The sequence below is a fragment of the Eumetopias jubatus genome, unplaced genomic scaffold (genome assembly GCF_037043125.1).
Source record: "Eumetopias jubatus isolate StellerSeaLion01/CBP00866 unplaced genomic scaffold, mEumJub1_p1.0 scaffold_13, whole genome shotgun sequence".
In the NCBI taxonomy this organism is placed as follows: domain Eukaryota; kingdom Metazoa; phylum Chordata; class Mammalia; order Carnivora; family Otariidae; genus Eumetopias; species Eumetopias jubatus.
In genome coordinates, this window is record NW_028274819.1 from 66,976,531 (window position 1) to 67,000,980 (window position 24,450).

General features: G+C 39.7%; 1 protein-coding gene across 4 annotated transcripts in view; it reads left to right on the top strand.

Moving 5' to 3' along the window:
- Positions 1–20,007, top strand: part of CCDC83 (coiled-coil domain containing 83) — a 52,708-nt gene extending 32,701 nt beyond the window's left edge. Inside the window, exons 6-10 of one of the 4 annotated variants that reach the window (XM_028126794.2) lie at positions 32–100; positions 12,479–12,600; positions 16,363–16,452; positions 16,911–17,124; positions 19,846–20,007. In XM_028126794.2, coding sequence (XP_027982595.1) covers positions 32–100; positions 12,479–12,600; positions 16,363–16,452; positions 16,911–17,124; positions 19,846–20,007 — 657 coding nt within the window. Of the gene's footprint in view, positions 1–31; positions 101–12,478; positions 12,601–16,362; positions 16,453–16,907; positions 17,125–19,845 lie in introns of all 4 variants that reach the window. The other 3 variants (XM_088017742.1, XM_028126795.2, XM_088017741.1) reach the window with 3 other exon arrangements.
- Positions 20,008–24,450: the final 4,443 nt, after the last annotated feature.

Below are 24,450 nucleotides of genomic sequence, written 5' to 3' on the forward strand. Positions count from 1 at the left end.
AGTCTCCCTTAATACAGAAACTTTCTTTTAGAATGCCATACGGTTCATTGACAAGGGCAGCTACCGAGAGATCTGGGAGAATAACTGGCTGAAAAGAGAGGTAGGTGGAATTTTAAAAAACAATTTTTCTTCTTTCTCATTTTTTTGAACTGGAAAGGACTTTTATTTATGAGCTGAAGGTATGGGAAAAGCATAGAACTGTGACTAGCTGAGGTAAAGTAAAATTCAAGTGGAATCCTAATCTTATTACAAGCCATTACTCAATGAATACCATCAATAATTTCAATAACAACCAGAAATCATTTTTGGCATCCTAATTCATGTAATATACTCAAATGTATGAAGCTTCTTTATACCCTAAAATTGATCTGGTCTTCCTCAAGACCGTACTTCCTTCTGGGTGGTGGGAGGAAGGCTAAAGGATCATTCTAACCTCATTCTCTGCTGTTTTTTAAATTGCCTTTCAGGATGACACGTGGTCTCCTTTGCATAAATGTTCAGTCATTTAGATTTCCCTACCTCCCCCTGCTCTTCTCCAAGATGGACCCTATTGTATAAGGAGGTGGGGCTTACATGCCCTCTTGTGGGGCATGTCGTTAAAGAGGGCTCAGATCTGTGGGTTTCCTTTGGATCTTTGCTCCCCCTGCCTTTCATCTGTACAGGACGTGCCTTTGTCTGCTCCCTGCACTGGTGACTTCTGAATGGACTGCTTTGGCCTTTGGGACATCATGTTGCAGCCAACACCGAATCCACAGTTACAGCCATTTGCCAGTGGTCAAGATGTCCCTGCCCACTGCAGTCTCGACGTCCTCTCCTACCTTGGTCATCAGGCTCTCTTCACACCTCCTTCTGGAGAACATGTGGGAACAAGTGGGCTCCATGTGCTGCCTGAGACTCAGCTCCCCCTGTCTCCCTATACCAGTGCTGCAATACTGCTCTCAATGAATGTGGTCATGGCTGGACTTCTAGACCTTCTTTGTTATGAGGCACTGTCCTGTTTTCCTTACATTGTACAGACTAGGCCCTCTGCCTTCCCTCCTTACACTCATCTACCTGGAAAACTCCAACTCTCCGTTTAGGCACGGACTTTGATGATTAATTTCTTTCTGAATCATTTTGTATTTCCCCCGGAAAGTCTTGAGTCCTTTTCCTCAGTGCTCTCTTGTTTCATAACTCTTGTTAAAATATGTTGAAATTGGCTGTTTATGCATCTGTCTCTTCACTGCACAGAGCAGGCTATGCCTTTTCAATTATATGTCCATGAGAACTAATAAATAATCTATGTTCACTAAATAGTTATTGAATGAAAGGATGTCCATGAGTATATATATATTCATTGGAGAGATTAATCAAGTACATGGCTTAGCTCTTGGGTGAAGTGTGAGAGCATGTTATTGGATAAAAGAGGTAGATAATCTTTGGTCTAGATGTTCCAAGGGTGCTACAGAAGATGTGCAAACTCACTACTTTGAAATTCCCTTTCTATCCAGAGGTAGTCACCCAACCTGTGCTCAGATACTATCTATGAAAGAAAACTCACTATCTTTTTTTAAATAATTTTTATTGTTATGTTAATCACCATACATTACATCATTAGTTTTTGATGTAGTGTTCCATGATTCATTGTTTGTGCATAACACCCAGTGCTCCACGCAGAACGTGCCCTCTTTAATATCCATCACCAGGCTAACCCATCCCCCCACCCCCCTCCCCTCTAGAACCCTCAGTTTGTTTTTCAGAGTCCATCGTCTCTCATGGTTCGTCTCCCCCTCCGACTTACTCCCCTTCATTCTTCCCCTCCTGCTATCTTCTTTTTTTTTTCTTAACATATATTGCATTATTTGTTTCAGAAGTACAAATCCGTGATTCAGCGGTCTTGTACAATTCACAGTGCTCACCATAGCACATACCCTCCCCAATGTCTATCACCCAGCCACCCCATCCCTCCCACCCCCCACCACTCCAGCAACCCTCAGTTTGTTTCCTGAGATTAAGAATTCCTCATATCAGTGAGGTCATATGATACATGTCTTTCTCTGATTGACTTATTTCACTCAGCCTAACACCCTCCAGTCCCATCCACCTCATTGCAAATGGCGAGATCTCATTCCTTTTGATGGCTGCATAATATTCCATTGTGTATATATACCACCTGTTCTTTATCCATTCATCTGTCGATGGACATCTTGGCTCTTTCCACAGTTTGGCTATTATGGACATTGTTGCTATAAACATTGGGGTGCACGTACCCCTTCGGATCCCTACATTTGTATCTTTGGGGTAAATACCCAGTAGTGCAATTGCTGGATCGTATGGTAGCTCTATTTTCAACTGTTTGGGGAGCCCCCATACTATTTTCCAGAGTGGTTGCACCAGCTTGCATTCCCACCAACAGTGTAGGAAAGTTCCCCTTTCTCCACATCCCCGCCAACATCTGTCGTTTCCTGACTTGTTAATTTTAGCCATTCTGACGGGTGTGAGGTGGTATCTCATTGAGGTTTTGATTTGCATTTCCCTGATGCCGAGCGATGTTGAGCACTTTTTCATGTGTCTCTTGGCTATTTGGATGTCTTCTTTGGAAAAATGTCTGTTCATGTCTTCTGCCCATTTCTTGATTGGATTATTTGTTCTTTGGGTGTTGAGTTTGATAAGTTCTTTATAGATTTTGGATACTAGCCCTTTATCTGATATGTCATTTGCAAATATTTTCTCCCATTCTGTCGGTTGTCTTTTGGTTTTGTGGACTGTTTCTTTTGCTGTGCAAAAGCTTTTTATCTTGATGAAATCCCAATAGTTCATTTTTGCCCTTGATTCCCTTGCCTTTGGCGATGTTTCTAGGAAGAAGTTGCTGCGGCTGAGGTGGAAGAGGTTGCTGCCTGTGTTCTCCTTTAGGATTTTGATGGACTCCTGTCTCACGTTTAGGTCTTTCAACCATTTGGAGTCTATTTTTGTGTGTGGTGTAAGGAAATGGTCCAGTTTCATTCTTCTGCATGTGGCTGTCCAATTTTCCCAACACCATTTGTTGAAGAGACTGTCTTTTTTCCATTGGACATTCTTTCCTGCTTCGTCAAAGATGAGTTGACCATAGAGTTGAGGGTCCATTTCTGGGCTCTCTATTCTGTTCCATTGATCTATGTGTCTGTTTTTGTGCCAGTACCATACTGTTTTGATGATCACAGCTTTGTAAAAGAGCTGGAAGTCTGGAATTGTGATGCTGCCAGCTTTGCTTTTCTTTTTCAAGATTCCTCTAGCTATTCGGGGTCTCTTCTGGTTCCATACAAATTTTAGGATTATTTGTTCCATTTCTTTGAAAAAGGTGGATGGTATTTTGATGGGGATTGCATTGAATGTGTAGATTGCTCTAGGTAGCACTGACATCTTCACAATGTTTGTTCTTCCAATCCATGAGCATGGAACGTTTTTCCATTTTTTTGTGTCTTCTTCAATTTCTTTCATGAGTATTTTATAGTTTTCTGAGTACAGATCCTTTGCCTCTTTGGTTAAATTTATTCCTAGGTATCTTATGCTTTTGGATGCAATTGTAAATGGGATCGACTCCTTGATTTGTCTCTCTTCTGTCTTGTTGTTGGTGTATAGGAATGACACTGATTTCTGTGCATTGATTTTATATACTGCTACTTTACTGAATTCCTGTATGAGTTCTAGCAGTTTTGGAGTGGAGTCTTTTGGGTTTTTCACATACAGTATCATATCATCTGCAAAGAGTGAGAGTTTGACTTCCTCTTTGCCAATTTGGATGCCTTTGATTTCTTTTTGTTGTCTGATTGCTGTGGCTAGGACTTCTAATACTATGTTGAATAGCAGTGGTGAGAGTGGACATCCCTGCCACGTTCCTGACCTTAGGGGAAAAGCTCTTAGCTTTTCCCCGTTGAGAATGATATTCGCTGTAGGTTTTTCATAGATGGCTTTTATGATATTGATGTATGTACCCTCTATCCCTATACTCTGAAGAGTTTTGATCAAGAAAGGATGCTGTACTTTGTCAAATGCTTTTTCTGCATCTATTGAGAGGATCATATGATTCTTGTTCTTTCTTTTGTTAATGTATTGTATCACGTTGATTGATTTGTGGATGTTGAACCAGCCTTGCAGCCCAGGGATAAATCCCACTTGGTCATGGTGAATAATCCTTTTAATGTACTGTTGGATCCTATTGGCTAGTATTTTGGTGAGAATTTTTGCATCCATGTTCATCAAGGATATTGGTCTGTAATTCTCCTTTTTGATGGGGTCTTTGTCTGGTTTTGGGATCAAGGTAATGGTGGCCTCATAAAATGAGTTTGGAAGTTTTCCTTCCATTTCTATTTTTTGGAACAGTTTCAGGAGAATAGGTATTAATTCTTCTTTAAATGTCTGATAGAATTCCCCGGGGAAGCCATCTGGCCCTGGGCTTTTGTTTGTTGGGAGATTTTTGATGACTGCTTCAAATTCCTTAGTGGCTATAGGTCTATTCAGGTTTTCTATTTCTTCCTGCTTCAATTTTGGTATTTGATACATCTCTAGGAATGCACCCATTTCTTCCAGGTTATCTAATTTGCTGGCACAGAGTTGCTCATAATATGTTCTTATAATTGTTTGTATTTCTTGGGTGTTCGTTGTGATCTCTCCTCTTTCATTCATGATTTTGTTGATTTGGGTCATTTCTCTTTTCTTTTGGATAAGTCTGGCCAGGGGTTTATCAATCTTGTTAATTCTTTCAAAGAACCAGCTCCTAGTTTCGTTGATTTGTTCTACTGTTGTTTGGTTTCTATTTCATTGATTTCTGCTCTAATCTTTATTATTTCTCTTCTCCTGCTGGGTTTAGGCTTTCTTTGCTGTTCTTTCTCTAGCTCCTTTAGGTGTAGGGTTAGGTTGTGTATTTGAGACCTTTCTTGTTTCTTGAGAAAGGCTTGTATTGCTATATACTTTCCTCTCAGAACAGCCTTTGCTGTATCCCAAAGATCTTGAAGAGTTTTCATTTTCATTGGTTTCCATGAATTTTTTAAATTCTTCTTTAATTTCCTGGTTGACCCATTCATTCTTTAGTAGGATGCTCTTTAGCCTCCATGTATTTGAGTTCTTTTCGACTTTCCTCTTGTGATTGAGTTCTAGTTTCAAAGCAATGTTGTCTGAAAATATGCAAGGAATAATCCCAATCTTTTGGTACCGGTTGAGACCTGACTTGTGACCTAGGATGGGATCAATTCTGGAGAATGTTCCATGGGCACTAGAGAAGAATGTGTATTCCGTTGCTTTGGGATGGAATGTTCTGAATATGTCTGTAAAGTCCATTTGGTCCAGTGTTTCATTTAAAGTCTTTATTTCCTTGTTGATCTTTTGCTTAGATGATCTGTCCATTTCAGTCAGGGGGGTGTTAAAGTCCCCCACTATTATTGTATTGTTGTCAATGTGTTTCTTTGCTTTTGTTATTAATTGCCTTATATAACTGGCTGCTCCCACGTTAGGGGCATAGATATTTACAATTGTTAGATCTTCTTGTTGGATAGACCCTTTAAGTAGGATATAGTGTCCTTCTTCATCTCTTATTACAGTCTTTGTTTTAAATCTAATTTGTCTGATATAAGGATTGCCACCCCAGCTTTCTTTTGGTGTCCATTAGCATGGTAAATGGTTTTCCACCCCCTCACTTTCAATCTGGGGGTGTCTTTGGGTCTAAAATGAGTCTCTTGCAGACAGCATATTGATGGGTCTTGTTTTTTAATCCAAGCTGATAGCCTGTGTCTTTTGATTGGGGCATTGAGCCCATTTACATTCAGGGTAACTATTGAAAGGTATGAATTTAGTGCCACTGTATTGCCTATAAGGTGACTGTTACTGTATATTGTCTGTGCTCCTTTCTGATCTACGCTGCTTTTAGGCTCTCTCTTTGCTTAGAGGACCTCTTTCAATATTTCTTGTAGGGCAGGTTTTGTGTTTGCAAATTCCTTTAGTTTTTGTTTGTCCTGGAAGCTTTTTATCTCTCCTTCTATTTTCAATGACAGCCTAGCTGGATATAGTATTCTTGGCTGCATATTTTTCTCATTTAGTGCTCTGAAGATCTCATGCCATTCCTTTCTGGCCTGCCAGGTCTCTGTGGATAGGTCTGTTGCCAATCTAATGTTTCTACCATTGTAGGTTACATATCTCTTCTCCCGAGCTGCTTTCAGGATTTTCTCTTTGTCTCTGAGACTCGTAAGTTTTACTATTAGATGTCGGTGTGTTGACCTATTTTTATTGATTTTGAGAGGGGTTCTCTGTGCCTCCTGGATTTTGATGCCTGTTTCCTTCCCCACATTAGGGAAGTTCTCTGCTATTATTTGCTCCAATATACCTTCTGCCCCTCTCTCTCTTTCTTCTTCTTCTGGGATCCCAATTATTCTAATGTTGTTTTGTCTTATCGTATTGCTTATCTCTCGAATTCTGCCCTCATGATCCTGTAGTTGTTTATCTCTCTTTTTCTCAGCCTCTTTATTTTCCATCGTTTGGTCTTCTATATCGCTGATTCTTTCTTCTGCCTCATTTATCCTAGCAGTTAGTGCCCCCATTTTTTATTGCACCTCATTAATAGCCTTTTTGATTTCGACTTGGTTAGATTTTAGTTCTTTTATTTCTCCAGAAAGGGTTTCTCTAATAACTTCCACACTTTTTTCAAGCCCAGCTAGTATCTTTAAAGTCATGATTCTGAACTCTAGGTCCCTGGCAGACGGTACTACCTCTTGTTCTTTTTGCTGAGGTGATTTTTTTCGTCTTGTCATTTTGTCCAGAGGAGAACAGATGAATGAGAGAACAGAATGCTAACAGGTTAACAATGTCCCCAGCAAATATACTCTATACAAATCAGAAAAGACCTGAAACCAGGGGACAAGAAAGGGAAAGAAAGAAGAGAAAAAAAAAAAAGGAAAAAGAAAAAGATAAAAACAAACAAAAACAGAACAAAACAAAAACAGAATATGATCAAATATGTTCAGGCTAGTGCATAGATCAGTGCCACACACTAGCTTTTGGGCATATTTTGGTCTGTTAGAAGAAAGTGCCTGCTAAAATTTTAAAGAAAGAAAGACTTATATATGTACAAAATAAGGGTTGATACAATGAAGGGATGGCAGATGACTGTAAAGATGAAAATTATAAAAGATTTTATAGAAGGAATTGATAAGAAGTTGTTTTTAAAAAGAAAGAAGAAGATTTAAAAAGAAAAAGAAAAAAGAAAAAAAGGAAAAAAAAGGGAGAGAATGTGATCAGGCAGGAGTCTAGAACAAAGCCATACACTAGTGATTTAGGGTATATTTTGATCTGTTAGAAGAAATTGTATCTCAAAATTTTAAAGAGAGAACAACTTATATATATATGCCAAAAATAAGGGTAACTACTATAAAGGAATAAAAATATGACTCTAAAAATGAAAAATAAAAAGTTTTTTTTAAAAAAGGGATTGATAAGATGTTGTTTGAAAAAGGGAGAAAGAAAAATTAAAAAAAAAAACAGTTAAAAAAATTAACTTTGAAAAACTAATGAATTATGGTAAAAAAGCCATGAATTCTATGTGCAGTATTTCTCTAGCGCTGGAGTTCTCCCGTTCTTCTTGGTCGGTAAACTTGGTCTTGGCTTGCTGGCTATTCGTGCTGATCTTCTGGGGGAGGGGCCTGTTGCCGTGGTTCCCAAATGTCTTTGCCGGAGGCTGAATTGCCCCGCCCTTGTGTGTCCTGGCTAAGCAATCTGCTCCGGTTTGCTCTCAGGAGCTTTTTTTCCCTGCAAGCTCTCGGTACAGCTTTGGAGGACCAGAGTGAAAATGGTGGCCTCCCAATCTCCTCCCGGAGGAGCTGAGAACTCGGGGCCCCGCTCCTCGGTGCGTCCCCAGAGAAAAGCAGTTACTCCCGTCTCCCCGGTCTCCGGCCGCACTCCGTGCTCACCCGGCCTGTGATCGAGCGTTTCTATCTCTGGCACCCGACCCCATGTGGAGTCTCCAAACCCAGCAGATCCCTGCAGTGCGCTCCCGCGCCGCTCCTCCCAGGGGAGGAAGGGGAGTCTCCCCAGCTCTGCTGCTTGTTGGGTCCCTGCTGGAGGGGCAGTGGCCTGACTGGGTCGCGGATCACAGTTTATGGCAACCCCGAGCTGAGAGCCCACGCCTTGGCTCCGTCTTTACAGCCGGCTTCCCCGCTCTGATACCTGGGAACTCTGCCGCACTCAGGCACCCCGGGTCTTTCTGTGACTCCGAGGGTCCTGAGACCACACTGTCCCGCGAGGGTTCCACCCCCCACTTAGCCACTGGAGCGACGTCCCTCCACGGAGCCGGCTTCTAAAAGTTCTGATTTTGTGCTCCGCAGCTCTATCACTTGCCAGAAGCGGCCGACGGAGGCCCCCTCCCCCGCTGTCTATCCTCCCGAATATCGCCTCGGATTCACTTCTCCGCACGTCCTACCTTCCAGAAAGTAGTCGCTTTTCTGTTCAGAGTGTTGTTACTCTTCTTATCTTCGATCTCCTGTTGAGTTCATAGGTGTTCAGAATGGTTTGATCCCTATTCAGCTGAATTCCTGAGACCAGACGATATCCAGGTCTCCTACTCCTCTGCCATCTTGCTCTGCCCAGTGAAAACTCACTATCTTTTGAAAGAATTCACTTCAAATACACACAGCTTGTTAGTAAGTTATATACATGTACATGATTCTCAAATGTACATGTTCAGCACTAACATGTGTGTCCATAGCTCTAGATCTATATTTTTATTTGCCTGCCAAATATTTCCACATGGATGTCCCAAAGGCACTCAACATCCCTAAAGCAGAATTCATTAAATTTCTCCTTAAATCTTCACTTCTTGCATCTCCTTTTTCACCATCTGCTCAGATACCTGAAGTAAAAATGTCACTGTCACCTTCTCTTCTCTTTTCTTTGCCCCCTATTTGGCTGAATAGAGTTGGTGAGTCTAGGAAACAAGGAATTTAAAAATTAATGTGCTTTCTATGATATCGACAATTATCTTTAAGCTGCCCTTATAAGTCATGGTAAATAGGAATCCAAACTACTTCCAAAATAAATCAAGATGAATCCCCACTTTTTAAAAAAATGAATATTGATTTAAAAAACTCAAGGTGAGCGGGCACCTGGGTGGCTTAGTTGGCTAAGTGTCTGTCTTCAGCTCAGGGTCCTGGGATGGAGCCCTGTGTGTTGGAGCAGAGAGTCTGCTTCTCCCTCTCCCTCTGCCCCTCCCCCTGCTCATGTGCATGCACCTCTCTCCCTCTCTCAAATAAATAAAAAAATCTTAAAAAAAAAAACTCAAGGTGAGCTTAACAGTTAAAGAATATTAGCGAGGAGTTTAGTTTTAGTACCTTTATTGAATATAACAGCATAATCCTAATTATAATAATTTAACAATTCAAATCTTAAATCTTATAAGATGTCATAGATATTAGGTTCAGAGAAAATAACTGTAAAAATTTATATCTGACTGATAAGAAAGGCTTTTTTGGTGTCTTGATCCTTCCTACTAAAGCCACAAATTACATTCTGTTTCATTTTATTTTTTACTTCTCATGATTCAGTAGAAATAAAAGACAAGAAAAAAATGTCAAGTTTAATTAAATCATGAGCAAAAGAGCTTAGTAATAAAGAACAAATCATTTTAAGGAAATTTAATAGATTTAATTTCTCCTTATTTCAATAAGTATTTATTTTAGCATTATTACATTTACTCACAAAATTAATTAAAACCATCTCTGATTATAAGTATTATCACAAGAATTGAAAATTGCCTGGAAATGGAATAATGTATGTCAATTAATTTCTTTGAGGAAGGTTTAGAATGATTAAAAAGGGATATTCAATAATGGACCTCCTGAAAGTATTTCTCCATTTAACTATCTTTCAACAATAAGCAAAAACTTAGACCTGTGGGAAGGATATGAAACGTCCCATGCATGACTTCCATTATCTGGTTTTATTTAGCATGCTTATTAAGAAAATGAAGAAAACTGAAATTTCCAAATGACTTAGACTCACTCAACAAATAGAAAGCCAGGAAAACTAGACAAAGGGATTCAAAGAGGTTAGCAATCAAGAGTTTCAAGTGTGAGGAGGCATGAAGCTAACTTGGATCTTACAGGGGAAATTTTCAAGAGCACACATTTAATTCAGGATCCTAGGTCTCTGATTTATAATAGTTTAAACTAAATTATCTTTCTCAATTTCTAAAGTACGTTTCTTGGGTATCTGGGGAGAAGCAAGGATAGGGAGAGAAAAGCAGTCTTCTACTTCCTCCTTTTTACTTTCTTACCCTAGAAATTTAAAGGTATTTATATGGCTATAAAAAACTAGTTTTCATTTCCCTAATATTTCAGAAGTCTAGAAAGGAGATAGTAATTGTTGAGAACCTTAGTTAGTAGTCCAAAGGGGTAAGTGATGCCACAAGATATCCTTAGCTTGAAAGACTGGACTTAACTCCCCAAAAGGGCCCTCTTCATTCCCAGCTTTGGAAGGAGACCAAGAACTGTGTGTGCTGCATACTGACTCCCAAGCATGCCAAGCCCTTGGGTCAAACATTTCCAAATTTTCTATCAATTCCTTCTGTTTAAAACCTCTAAATATAATTTCTTTCTCATCCTTTGACATTTGAAAATTATTAACTTTTCCTTAAGGCATTCAAGCCTGTAATCAAGCTGATTATCTCCCAACACACGAGATGCTAAAGCACCAACCCCTTGCTTTCTAATTTAGTATCATGGACTTAAATGGTTTGCTAAATAGTTTAAGGCAGGCAAATAATATATGCTTTTCTTTCAAACTCCAAGCCACCAGCAATATTTGAGCCTTTTCTATGGCACTAATATTATTTTATGTTACAGTTATTTGTGTATTTGTTCACTGGATTGTAAACCTCTTTGAGGGAAATTTTCCATGCCTTATTCACTTTTGTATCTTTCTATGTCTCACATAGAACCTTACCCATAGTAGGAATTCAAGCACTTAATACATGACTTATGTGATAGAGATATGCATGTGGTAATATACAGAATGTTTGCAGATTCCAAAATACAATAAATAAATTTCAAGTATAAATCAAAAATGTTAGTTATCTAAGTACTCATCTCAGCTACACTCTTGGCAACGCCTAACAAGAGATACTGAATCTAAAACCCTGAACCTTTTTTGTTTCACCATATTCCCTTGAGGTACTTACTTTTTCCAGTTTATCTTTATTACTCCCATCAGCCTATCGCTTTCTTTTTTATACTCTTTTTGTAAAAAGATTTACTTATTTATTTATTTATTTATTTTAGAGACAGAAAGAGAGAGTATGCTTGGGGGGAGGGGCAGAGGGAGAGGGAGAGAGAGAATCTCAAGCAGACTCCTCGCTGAGCCCAGAGCAGACATGGGGCTTGATCTCACAACCCCGGGATTATGACCTGAGCTGAAATCGAGAGTCAGATGCTTAATCGACTGAGCCACTCAGGTGCCCTCTTCTATACTCTTGCTTCTAATTCTTCTGTCGTCCTGACCTCTGTCCATGAGCACCTCTCAATGCAGCACCTGTATATGTATACATATGTGTATACGTATATGTATATGTATATGTGTATGTGTATGTGTACGTATATGAGGCGGGCAGAGAGGTGAGACGGGAGTTCTGTCTAATAACATCCTATATATCTTTCTTACTATCCAAGCTTTCTTTAGATAAAGTTTCCAGAATACACTTCTTAAAGACTGATGGGAATTCCATCAAGAGAAGCAGCAAATTTTGTTCATTTTTAATTAAGTTAGCCATATTTCTTTAGTAAACATCAAACCTACTATGTCTATCCATGACCTTCCATCATCTGCAAAATAAAAACCAGACTCTTTAGCATTATTTCCCTAATTGTCCAGTTTCTCTCCTACTTCTCCCCACTTCCACTTCGTATCTAGCCACACCTAAATAATTGTGCCTAACATGTGGTTCCTTCTGCCTAGAGTACACCCTCTTTTGTTGCCTGGAGAATCCCAACTTGGTCTTCAAAATCCAGATTAGATGTCATCTCTTCTATTAATTCTCCCTTACCCCCTACCCCAGACCTACAGTGAACCTCCCACAGAACCTCCCCCTACCTGAGCATCTTCCATTACGGTTTGAGCATACTGCTTTTTGTTTTTATCACCATCTTCCCCATTTAACCACAATGATAAGTTAATTAGTCTTATTTTCGTGTTTATCTCTACCTCCAGCACATAGAGAGGTCCAGGGATGTTTCTGAAGGGTAGAAGAGGACAATTGCTGCCATTCACTAATAACTGCCTAACCATGCAAACAAGTTCTGCAAACAATCTGGAAAAGAGACCCACCCATTCCTTCTTAGAGATGAAGGACAAAGCAAACCCACTAATAAATAACAGGATAGATCTTCCCCTCAGGCAAATGGACTTTTAGGAGTTGAATTTCTTACAGAAGACTAGGTAGAACTAAGTCAACAAGTACCAACATCCCTCCATTCTCTTCTGAGAACAGATTGCAAATCACAGGAAGGAAGTTGAAAAATTGGAAAATACTATTCATGAACTGGAAGAAGAAAATTTGGTGCTTATTGATCAACTATTCAACTGTAGACTTGTGGATCTCAAAATACCCAGGTGAAAGTCATTAGCATATCTAGAAAGTAGTTTGTAAACATTTGTATCTGTAAAAAGTTGTTATTTTTAAAAGATGATTTAATTTTTTAATGTTCTAGCTGGATGGCAATAGTTGCAAAGGAAGGGACTCACAAAACGGCCATGGTGAATGTCAACTGTTGGTACAGTGCAAACTTTGACTTGCTTTTTTTAACAATGCACTGTAGTCTTAATAACAAACACTTAACAGGAACATCACAACTGCTGACCTACAAAAACCTCCAGGTCAGCAGGGAAAATGGGCATAAAAATAAAAGCATACCAGTGCAGCAAAAGATGGATGAGGTGTGGAGTTAGCCCAAAGGAGGAAGTGATCAGCTTTGTGGTAGCTTCCTGGAAGTCTTCTGGTCTTCTGGTTACCTTGTGGACTATAACATTGTTTCCTTTGATAGTTAGTGGAAGAGTCAAACTACCTTCCAGGCAGAGAAAATAGCCTGGCATTGCAAGTCACATTTATTCCCGCACAAGAGAAACCAAATGTGTATTTTAGGTTCTCTCTTTTTCTGACCTGACAAAAGAATTCTTAACACACCAGTCTGGAGGAAAACTAGGGCCCTGGAATATGGAATTAAAATTCAGAGTGGTGATGATTATTTGGGCAAGTCATCAGAAACAAGAACTAATCCGAATAGTAGCATGTTTAGGAAGAGAAGTGAAACGGATCACACTAATTAATGCAGGGTGTACAGGTGGAAGATGGGAGACTAATGTCTCGGTCTAGGAGTTAAAGCAGAGAAATTCAACGCGGTGAAAGGGCCACAAAAAGTTCCTACCCGAGTAGTTCCTGTCACCTGTGTGGCATGGAAAAATACTGTTTGTGACATAATAGAGTATCTTTTGTTTACAAACTTCCCGATGTGTTCCAAGAAGGGTAGCTACAGGTAAGTTGTGGGGTTCCGTTTGCTGGGCTAAGAGATACAAGGATGGAGAAAGGGAGAGAGTGCAGTTGCATTACAGGCTGAAAGCCCTGTGGGGCAGGACAGACAAGGGGCCACCAGCTCCCCTGCACCATGTCCCCATGCTGCCCTGGAGAGGCAGACAGTGCAGAGGCGGCAGGCAGTTGGGCTGAAGGAATCGACTGTTGATTGGACTCCTGAATTCCCAGTCTCTTGAGCTGATGCCCTCGAGGAGTCCTAGGGGCTGCGGGCCTCACTGTCCCCCCAGTAGGCGACGCGCTCTTGCCAGCCCTCTCCTCTCTGACCAGTCTGCGGCTCCAGGCTCCTGTGCTCCAGCCGCTGCCGCTGCCTCTTAACCCACAGGTCTGATCTCTGCGGCCACTGCTGGCACGGGGCTCACAACCGCGGCTCTACTTGCCTCCACTGTCGTCCTTCCTTCGTTTCTGAACAGGCCCAACCTTAGGAAGGAGCTACCCTCCCAACTGCCAACCCCACTTGCCGCTTTGGTGGGCTCAGTCCGTGGTATCTGGTTTGGTGCTGCCACGGATGGGAATGACTAGTTATACAAAGGGGAATCCTCTAGGGTGCCTGGGTGGCTCAGTCGTTAAGCATCTGCCTTTGGCTCAGGTCATGATCCCAGGGTCCTGGAATCAAGCCCTGTACTGGGCTCCTTGCTCAGCAGGAAGCCTGCTTCTCCTTCTCCCATTCCCACCCCCCCCCACTTGTGTTCAGTCTCTCACTGTCTCTCTCTGTCAAATAAATAAATAAAATCTTTAAAAAAAAATTTAGAAAAAAAACAAAGGGGAATCCTTTCACTGGCCAGAGAGAACTTGGCAGTGACTGGCAAGGAGATGAGAAAATTTTAACGGAGGTTTTCGTGAAGTTGTTTCATGTTTAACCCCTAGCCCCCCCAAAAAAATCTTCAGTAATACTGTATTCATCAGTGCCTTGTGGGTTGGTTTTTCTTTAGTGAGACACCTGAGTGTTTAGTCTTGCTTCCGAGTTGGGAGAGATGAGTTCAAAAGCTGACCAAGCAAAAAGAAAGCATGGGCGATGTTCATGAGAACCGGGTTAGGAACCCCTGTATATGCTTCCACGACACCCTAATCTTTTCTTTCATGACCAGCATTTATCACACTCATGATTACTTATTTAATGTCTCCTTCCTTGCTAGATTATAAATTCCTTGAGGCAAGTATTTAGGAAATTTTAGAAAGATCTGCATAAAGCAACAGAAATGTGTAAACCCTCAATTATCTGTTAACTACTTCTCCAGAAGGATAACTTTGGGTGTATTCAGGAGCTTTGACTATAAGCCATTTTCAAGTCAAAGAAATATAGTACATATTGCATATTTTATGGCAACTTCCCTTTTCACATTTCTGTTGAGAACTCAGTCTCATAAAATACTAGAAGGGGGTGAGAAATAGACACAAACTGTGGCCAAAGGACATAAAAAAGCTGTTTTCCTATTTGGCTGAAGAATGGGGTATTTTAGCTAATAGAGTTACTACCTTTCCCATTCAATGCTCCCCAGACTTCTCCCTTCACAACTCACATAGAACATCATAGTACCTGTTAGACACAGGACATGAGGTGAATGTCCACAGGGGACTGCCCAGGGACCCCGGCACCACAGAACGGAGGCTACGCGGACCAACACCTACAAATCTAACACTAACTTCATAAAATAATATTCTTTAAGTATTTTCCATATCATCAAGTGTTGTTGCCCTATGGTGGTACAAAAGTGACAATAAATTAATGGTTAAAAGAGAATCCAGATTTATGAAGTGTATGACATTTAGTACGATCATAATAATTCAAAATGGAAAAACCAGGAAAGAAGAGAATTCTAAGACCTCAGACATGTCTACCTGCAGACCAGAGCTACATGTGAAAGTGACCTTCACTGAGTTGAACCTTAAGAAGCTTTTACAAACATAAATATTGTGTGCAGTTATATGATTTGCTGGAGACTTAAGCATTTTGAATAATACTTTACTCATGTTCTTTAAATAAATGACAACCTGTAATCCAGGGGCTTCACTCTGATTGCTGAGCTGCTAAGCATGGGGGGTGGTTTGAATATCTGCAAGAGTCCGATTCATGCTGTCTTCAGGCAAACTTCATGGAAAAGCTATAGGGAGCTTCCAAGACATCGTATATTCTGGCTAAAAGTTCCATGGGTGCTGAAAAGCAGAGCACAGGCTTACATGCATGCACTGAGAGCTGTGTTGGCAGACACCCACGTAACCAGGCCTGTGACTGAAACCTGCCCCTCAGCAACAGCTGGAACCTCCATGTCATCTGGGATTCCTGCTGCTCACCGTCTTTCTCTCTTTCTCTTCTTTTTAAAACCATCCATTCAGGCCACACCTGTTCCTCCCCTGGATTTACCACAACAGCACCCTACCGGGTGTCGTGCTCACTTTCATTCCCGGTGTATTATTCTCTTATCACTCACTGCCCTTTCTCACCCCAAGCCTTTCCCTGGCAAAGAGCCCCTGGTTCTTCAAGATTCAGCTCAGGTACCATCTCCTCCTGGAAACCTTCCCTGACCTCCTAAAGCTCAATCAGGTGCTTCTTCTCTTTGTCCCCTAGCATTTCTCACACTCCCCCACTCACCATCAGGGTAGAGACCATCACCCTAAAATACTGTAAGCCTGTCTGCCACCCCACTGGGCCTCATGCTCCTCAAAGGTAGAAACTATGTCTCATTTTTCATCTATGTGTCTCCAACACCTACCAGAGAGATAGACACCAGTGAGCAGAGGATATAATATTTGTGGACTGACAGACTGCTTTTCTCATTTGTTCTTTTTAGGCAACTATATCTTACTCAAGCTGCTGGACTGAAGGTGCCACCTGAAGTGCCTTTGGAGTTGCCAGAAATATACGAAGGTATTATTTTATTGTAACGGTGATAGGGTTTTTTAAAAAAATTTAATACTTATTGAGCATCTATTATAGACAGGTACCTCATACCCAAGAGCTATTCAGGGAATGGATACAGGCCAGCTTCTCCATATTTCTCTTCTTGCAGCTTTCTGTAGTCCTATTTTCAAATTAAAGTCACGATGTTTCACAGTGAACTACATAAATACCGGTGGGGAGGGATGGGGTGCTGTCTACACTGGTGTGTTTTTGCTTCCAGTTCAGTCAACCAACCAAAATACCAACATGCACATAAGTTACCATATGATTACCAAAAGCTATCTGTTAACAGAAGGGAATACAACTTAGATAGAGATTCTAAACATGGGACTCACTCTCACCTTAATACATAGATCCTGTATTTCTCAAAGCTCTTTCAAATTAAAAGTGTCACAAAGTGTGTAATGTATTTTCATTTTTATGTCCCCAAATAACCAGTTTCTTTGTATTCATCCCAACATTGCAACCTGCAGAAGTAAAAGGTAGAGACATCACAAGCTCATCAGTGGAGAGCAGTGCTTTATATCTCAGTCACGAGCATGGTATTGGATATGCCAAGCAACTGAAGACAGATGAAGAAAACAACCCATGTGTAGACTTTGGGACCTCTGATACGAAATACTTACTATATGAGGATGAGCAGGATTTCAAGGTAAGATTCATGAAAAAAATTTTCAGTACTAAGAGAATGCCGTTTTATTAATTAATGGAGAAAATTAACCTAAAACATGGATACTGAAAAATTCTATTTGCACTTATTAGTAAAATTTGCCCATTTGTCCATGAATATGGACCATTCATATCTCTCATTAGATAGAATTTTCACTTCTACCCTTGTGCTATTTGCTACATATATTCATTAACAGAGTTACATTCCTAGTATACCATGTAAGTTATCTAATGCTATATAGCAAATTACCTCCAAACTTAGTGGCTTATAACAATTGTCATTTATTCTCTTTCATGGCTTCTGTTGGTTAGGAATTTGGGAAGGGCTCCAATGGACAGTGCTCACTTGGGCCCTCAGGCAGTTGCAGTCATATGTCATATGTCAGCAGGGGCAACAGTCATCTGAAGGCTTGATTGGGGCAGGAGGATCAACTTCCAAGGTGGCTCACTCATGGTTGGCAAGTTAATGCTGGCTAAGCTGGGAGCCTCTATTCTTCACATGGGCTTCTCCATGGGTTGCCTTTATTGTTTCTGTTATGGTGTCTACCTTCTCCCAGAACAAGCAATACCAGAGACCATGGTGAAAGCTGCAATATTTTATGTGACTTAGATTTGGAAATCATACACCATCCCTTCCCTCATATTCTGTTGGTTGATGTAGTTACAAAGTTCCACCCAAGGGGAGGGAATGTAGCTCCTGCATCTGGAAGAGGAAGGAGCACCACATTGTAGGAAAGGCACGTGGGACAGGATATCTATTAGTGTGGCCATCTTTGGAAAGTACAAACTGCCACATATAACATATTAGGTGAAAACTGGAGTATCAAAGCTTTTTAATTTCAAAACCTTTTTGGTACACTCCAATTACTCCCATATCCACCCCTTGACATTTTCATTCTTGGTACTACCAATAACTTTAAAAATTCTCCTAGAACTTAAAGTCTGGTAGGAGAAAGAGTGCTGTATGAAAACAGAAGAAACTGAAAAAATCAATAAAAGCCATTTTAGATAACCACAACGCAGTCCTGCTAACATCAAGTGACAATTTAAAGACTAAAGTTCTAGTCTCTATGGCATTCAAACACCCCCATGGGGGTCTTGAAATCATGACACTTGGTATGTTATCATGACCTCAGGCTAGTGGACAGTTGTCTACAAAATTCCCAAATCACATACCATTTGGGTGAATGAAAGACCTTCTTACTTTCCATGGAGATTTTTGATGGTGGAAATGGCATTGTGTATGCTATGGACTGAATTGGATCCCCATCCCCACTCCCACCCCCACCAAATTCACATGTTGAAACCCTAACACCCAATCTAGAGATACGGTCTTTAGGAGGTAATTAAGGTTAAATGAGGCCAAAACGATGGAGCCCCAATCTGATAGAACTGTGGCTTTTAAGAAGAGGCTCTGTCTTGTAAGGACACAGCAAGAAGGCAACCATCTGCAAGCCAGAAGGAGAACTCTTACCAGAATTCAACCATGCTGACACCCTGATCTTGAATTTCCCAGTCTCCAGACTATGAGAACTAAATGTCTGGTGTGTAAGCCAGTTGGTCTATGATATTTTGTCATGACAGCTTGAGCAGACTCTGAAATATGTTGGAGATATCCATCAATTTGTTTTTCTCCTATCTTACATTTATTGTAGCTCTATAATTACATATTTTAAAAACACAATAAATACAACTATACGCATTTTTGAGAAATAAAACAATGCCTTCCTTTTTCATTCTGTGATTTTCCTAAATTCTAATAAATGTTTCTTGAAAATCCCACAACATGTCAGGTACTTGTTAGATGTTTGGGAATTTATGGGGAGAACAGGAAGAAATGAAGTTTCAAAGATGCCTATATGGCAGGCCCTCCCCTCAAATTGTTTACATGGTAGAAGACAGATTAGAAAATCACTAATTACTGTACAAGAGGAATGTAGCACCTGTATCTGTCTCCCTGACCAGTCGGTCTGTGACCTTATCATTGCACCTTAGCACTTGGTACAGGGCCTGGTACAAAGTGGGCACTCAGGAAAGGTTTGCTGAAATGTTGAAGGAATTCAAAAGAGGAGTTATGGCTTGAGGAGGCTTCTAAGAGGAAGGCATGCTGGGTAGGGCCTGAGCTATTTCAACCCAGTATTGAGTTGGCTGGTATTTCATGTAAATTAGATTTCTAATTCCATTTGCTGATATCTTAAACTATAGTTAGCTTGGCAGAATATGGTCACTTTTACCTATACAGTAGCCAATGGTCCTGTGAAAAGTGAAAAATTCATGGAGAATTTGCTTAATATTAGAATATATATAGTCAAAGTGATGTTTACAAATCCTTCCCATTGTTCTTGAATAATATAGGAAGCTCTGCTGTGGTTATATCCTGGCCAGCAGAGGGCTACATATATACAGCCAACACTTTCTTCTACCAATTAAAGACTTTGAGAGAATGTATTTCCCCACTCTAATTGGTGACCCCCGCCCAACTCCCGAAAAGACAAGCCTGTTGGCCTTGCTGCCTGCTCTTTGGGAGATCTTGCCTACCATGCCCCACTGGGTATATAAATATAATTCACATGTTATTCAGGCAATTAAGAGGACAGTGAAATCTGTCAGATAAAGGCCAACTCTAATAAAGGAAACCTAACTATTAAGACTGATAACTTGTTGGATAACCTCTCCTATTCTCTCATGTGTCTGTTCAACATAGGATTATGTAAACCTGGGTCCCTTGCAAGTGAAGCTCATGAGTGTGGAGAGCAAGAAAATGCCCATTCATTTTCAAGAGAAAGAAATTCCAATCAAATGCTATGAAGATGTCAAGAGCCCAGAAAGCCACATCACATATAAAATGATGAAGTCTTTTCTCTAAGACCAAATGCTGCAAAGTAAAAATAACTTTTCCTTATAAATGTTCATTGGTAACTGAACTGTATTATTTGTCCATTTTATTTACACTTTGGTTCGTTTTTAAACCAGTTGTTATTTCTAAGGTCATAATGACATTTAAAATCAAAGTTCCAAGTATTCAGCTGTTCATTTCCCTGCATGACAAAAATGAGAGTATACTTTATATTTCCATATCCAAGTATTCAGAAAAATGATAATGGGCCTAAGGTGAGTTTCCTTACCACTTAAAATCTGCTGCTTCATCTATTGTTCCAATATGAAACAGTTCAGTTAGAAGCTTTCTAAGACAAATTCAGAGACTTTATAGCACTGACAATACAGCTTTGCCTCTGAGAGTGCTGAATGATAGACAGCCAGTCCACAATTCAAGCCTATTCTTCTTTAACCTAACACTATTTATAATAAATATAAAACACTTTAGAAATAAATTAATTTGAGAGTGGTAATTTATTATATAAAAATATTCCAAGAGTGAGATCCTTCTCCTCTCAGTTCTGCTAAGTCTAAACTGCTGGGGGCACCTGGGTGGTTCAGTTGGTTAAGCGGCAGACTCATGATTTCAGCTCAGGTCATGATCTCAGGGTCCTGTGAGAGAGCCCCATGTGGAGCCCTGTGTGGAGTGCCGTGTCCAGCCCCACATCAAGCCCCACATCGAGCTATGCGTTGGGCTCCAGGCTTGGTAGGGAGTCAGCTTGGGATTCTCTCTCTCCCTCTCCCTCTGCCCCCCAACCCTCTCTCTCTAATAAAAAAATAAATCTTAAAAAAAAAAAGTCCAAACTGCTGAGTCCTCGTTCAAGACCATTACCACTTCCCTCTTACGAGTGCCACAAGCCAAGGACTATGACTGTGCCTGAATTTGACATCAACCTTCCATTTTAAAGCTACATTTACTTATAATGCTTTCTACAAGGAACATCTTTTAAATATAAGGCCAAAGATAAAGAGAAAAGCAACAAAGCCAAAAGCCAGTTTGTAGGGTTAATTAAAGTTGATAACCCCTAGTAAAACTAATCAAAAAAGAAAACAAAAAACAAGTGAAAAAGGAAATATCACTACAGATTTTACTAACATTATGAAAAGTATCATAAGAGGAAATTAAAGGAAAAAACTTTCTCAATAGAATTGACAACTTTGATGAAATGGAAACATTTCTTAAAAAACATTTCTTTCAGGAGGAAACAAAAATTCTGAATAGTCCCCAATCTATAAAAAAAGATCTAATCTGTACTTAAAATTTTCCCACAAGGAAAATTTCAAACCAAGATGGCTTGCTTTACTGGTAAATTTCTCCAAAGATTTCAAAAAGATGTAGTAGCAAACATACACAAACTCATTCAAAGAATAGAGAAAAAAGAAACACTTCCAAATCATCCCATGAGGCCAATATAATCCTAACACCAAAACCTGGCAAGTCATTACAAGAAAAGAGAATTACAGGCCAACATCTTCATGAATATAGATGCAAAATCCCCACAAAATATTAGCTTATTGAATCCAGTTATACATATTTCATGAATAAAGAATGCAAGGTTGGTTTAACATTCAGAAATCAGAGTGGAAACACAAAGAGAACCAGTGTATTAAATCAATGTCAATATCCTGCTTGTGATATTGTACTATAATTTTGAAAAATTACATAAATTGGATAGAGAGTACATGTTATCTGTTCATATTATCTTTTTTTTAAATTAACATATAATGTATTATTTGTTTCAGGGGTACAGGTGATTGATCACTCTTACACAATTCACAGCACTCACCATAGCACATACCCTCCCCAATGTCCATCATCCTGCCACCCCATCCCTCCCACCCACCCCCTCCACTCCAGCAACCCTCAGGTTGTTTCCTGAGATTAAGAGTCTCTTACGGTTTGTCTCCCTCTCTGGTTTTGTCTTGGAAAAATGTTCCATGCTCATGGATTAGAAGAACAAATATTGTGAAAATGTCTATGCTACCTAGAACAATCTACACATTTAATGCAATCCCTATCAAAATACCATCAACTTTTTTTCACAGAAATGGAACAAATAATCCTAAAATTTGAATGGAACCAGAAAAGACCCCAAATAGCCAGAGGAATGTTGAAAAAGAAAAGCAAAGCCAGTGGCATCACAATTCCGGACTTCAAGCTCTATTACAAAGCTATAATCATCAAGACAGTATGGTACTGGCACAAAAACAGACACATAGATCAATGGAACAGAATCGAGAGCCCAGAAATGGACCCTCAACTCTATGGTCAACTCATCTTGGACAAAGCAGGAAAGAATGCCCAATGGAAAAAAGTCTCTTCACCAAATGGTGTTGGGAAAATTGGACAGCCACATGCAGAAGAATGAAACTGGACCATTTCCTTACACCACACACAAAAATAGACACAAAATGGATGAAACTCCTACACGTGAGACAGGAATCCATCAAAATCCTAAAGGAGAACACAGGCAGCAACCTCTTCGACCTCAGCCGCAGCAACTTCTTCTTAGAAACATCACCAAAGGCAAGGGAAGCAAGGGCAAAAATGAACCATTGGGACTTCATCAAGATAAAAAGCTTTTGCACAGCAAAGGAAACAGTCAACAAAACCAAAAGACAACCAACAGAATGGGAGAAAATATTTGCAAATGACATAGCAGATAAAGGGCTAGTATCCAAAATCTATAAAGAACTTCTCAAACTCAACACCCAAAGAACAAATAATCCAACCAAGAAATGGGTAGAAGACATGAACAGACATTTCTGCAAAGAAGTCATATTATCTTTTTAAATTTAATTTAAATTCAATTAGCCAACATATCATTAGTTTCAGATGCAGTGTTCAATGATTCATCAGTGTGTATAACACCCAGTGCTCATCACATCACGTGCCCTCCTTAATGGCCATTACAACTGCATGTGAATTTATATCTCAAAATTTAAAAATCAAGGGTATAATGAATGGAACATAGGTAACTCATATGATCATCTCAATAGGTACAACATTTGATAAAATTCAATACTGTGATAAAAATTCATAATAGTATGATAAAGCTCTTAGCAAACAAGGAATATCTTTAAAAAAACTATAGCTAACATTGCACCTAATAGTGAAATATTAACCTTTTCCCACTGAGGTCAGGAACAAGACACATATTTTCACTGTCATACTTCCATTCAACAGTATTTAATGGAACTTGAGGTTGTAGCCAGTTCAATAAAGGCAAGAAAAAGAAATTAAAAGCATAGAGATTAGAGGGGCACCTGGGTGGCTCAGTCGCTAAGCATCTGCCTTCGGCTCAGGTCATGATCCCAGGATCCTGGGATCAAGCCCTGCATTGGGCTCCTTGCTCTGTGGGAAGCCTGCTTCTCCCTCTCCCACTCCCCCTGCTTGTGTTCCCTCTCTTGCTGTGTCTCTGTCAAATAAAATCTTTTAAAAAAAAAAAAAGCATAGCAATTAGAAAGGAAGAAGCAAACTCTACTACCTATAGATGTCAAGTTTCTGTATGTAGATAATCCAAAGTAATCTACAAACTAATAGAATTTATAAGTGAATTTTAGCAAAGGCACAGGGTACAGGTCAACAAGATCCATTGTATTTCTTTGTACTAGCAGCAAACAATTGGGAAAAATTTAAATCATTTATAATAACATCAAAAACATCAAAATCAAGAAATACGTCTAATGAAATATGAGCAAGAAGACTTCTATGTTGAAGACTGTAAAACATTGTTGAGAGAAATTAAAGAAGACTTAAATAAATGGGGAATAGAGACATACACCATCATCATGGATTGGAAGATTCAAAAGAGTTAAGATGTGAGTTCTTCGTATATCTGTAGATTCAGTGAATCTCAAGAAAAATTCCAGCAGGTTTTTGTTCATAGAAATTAATAACCTAACATTATTATGGAAATCTATAACCCAGGCAAAAGACCTATGATAGCCAAGACAATCTTGAAGAAAAACAACAGAATTAGAGAATTTGTTACCAAATTGCAAGACTTTAAATATTTAAGACAGTATGGTTTTGGCCCAAGGATAAAGAAAAAGTCCAATGGAACAGAATGAAGAGTCCAGAAACCAACCCACAAAAATCACTTGATTTCTGACAAACATGCTATTATATTTGGGGGGAGGGGAGTTTTTTTCAATTAAGAAAAAATGATGCTGAGTCAACTGTATATCTACATAGGGAAAAAATGAACCTCAACACCTATATCATACCATACACAAAAATCATTTCCAAGTGGATCAGAGACCTAAACATGGAAGGTAAAAAAATAAAGCTTCAAGTAGGAAATATAACAGAATGTCTTCATGTTCCCCTTTACATACCCAATAGATCCTTAAAGCCTATGCTTTAATTGACATCTATATCTGGTAGGTGGGTAAATGTGGATTTGGCTCCACTCCCCCAAGTCTACTG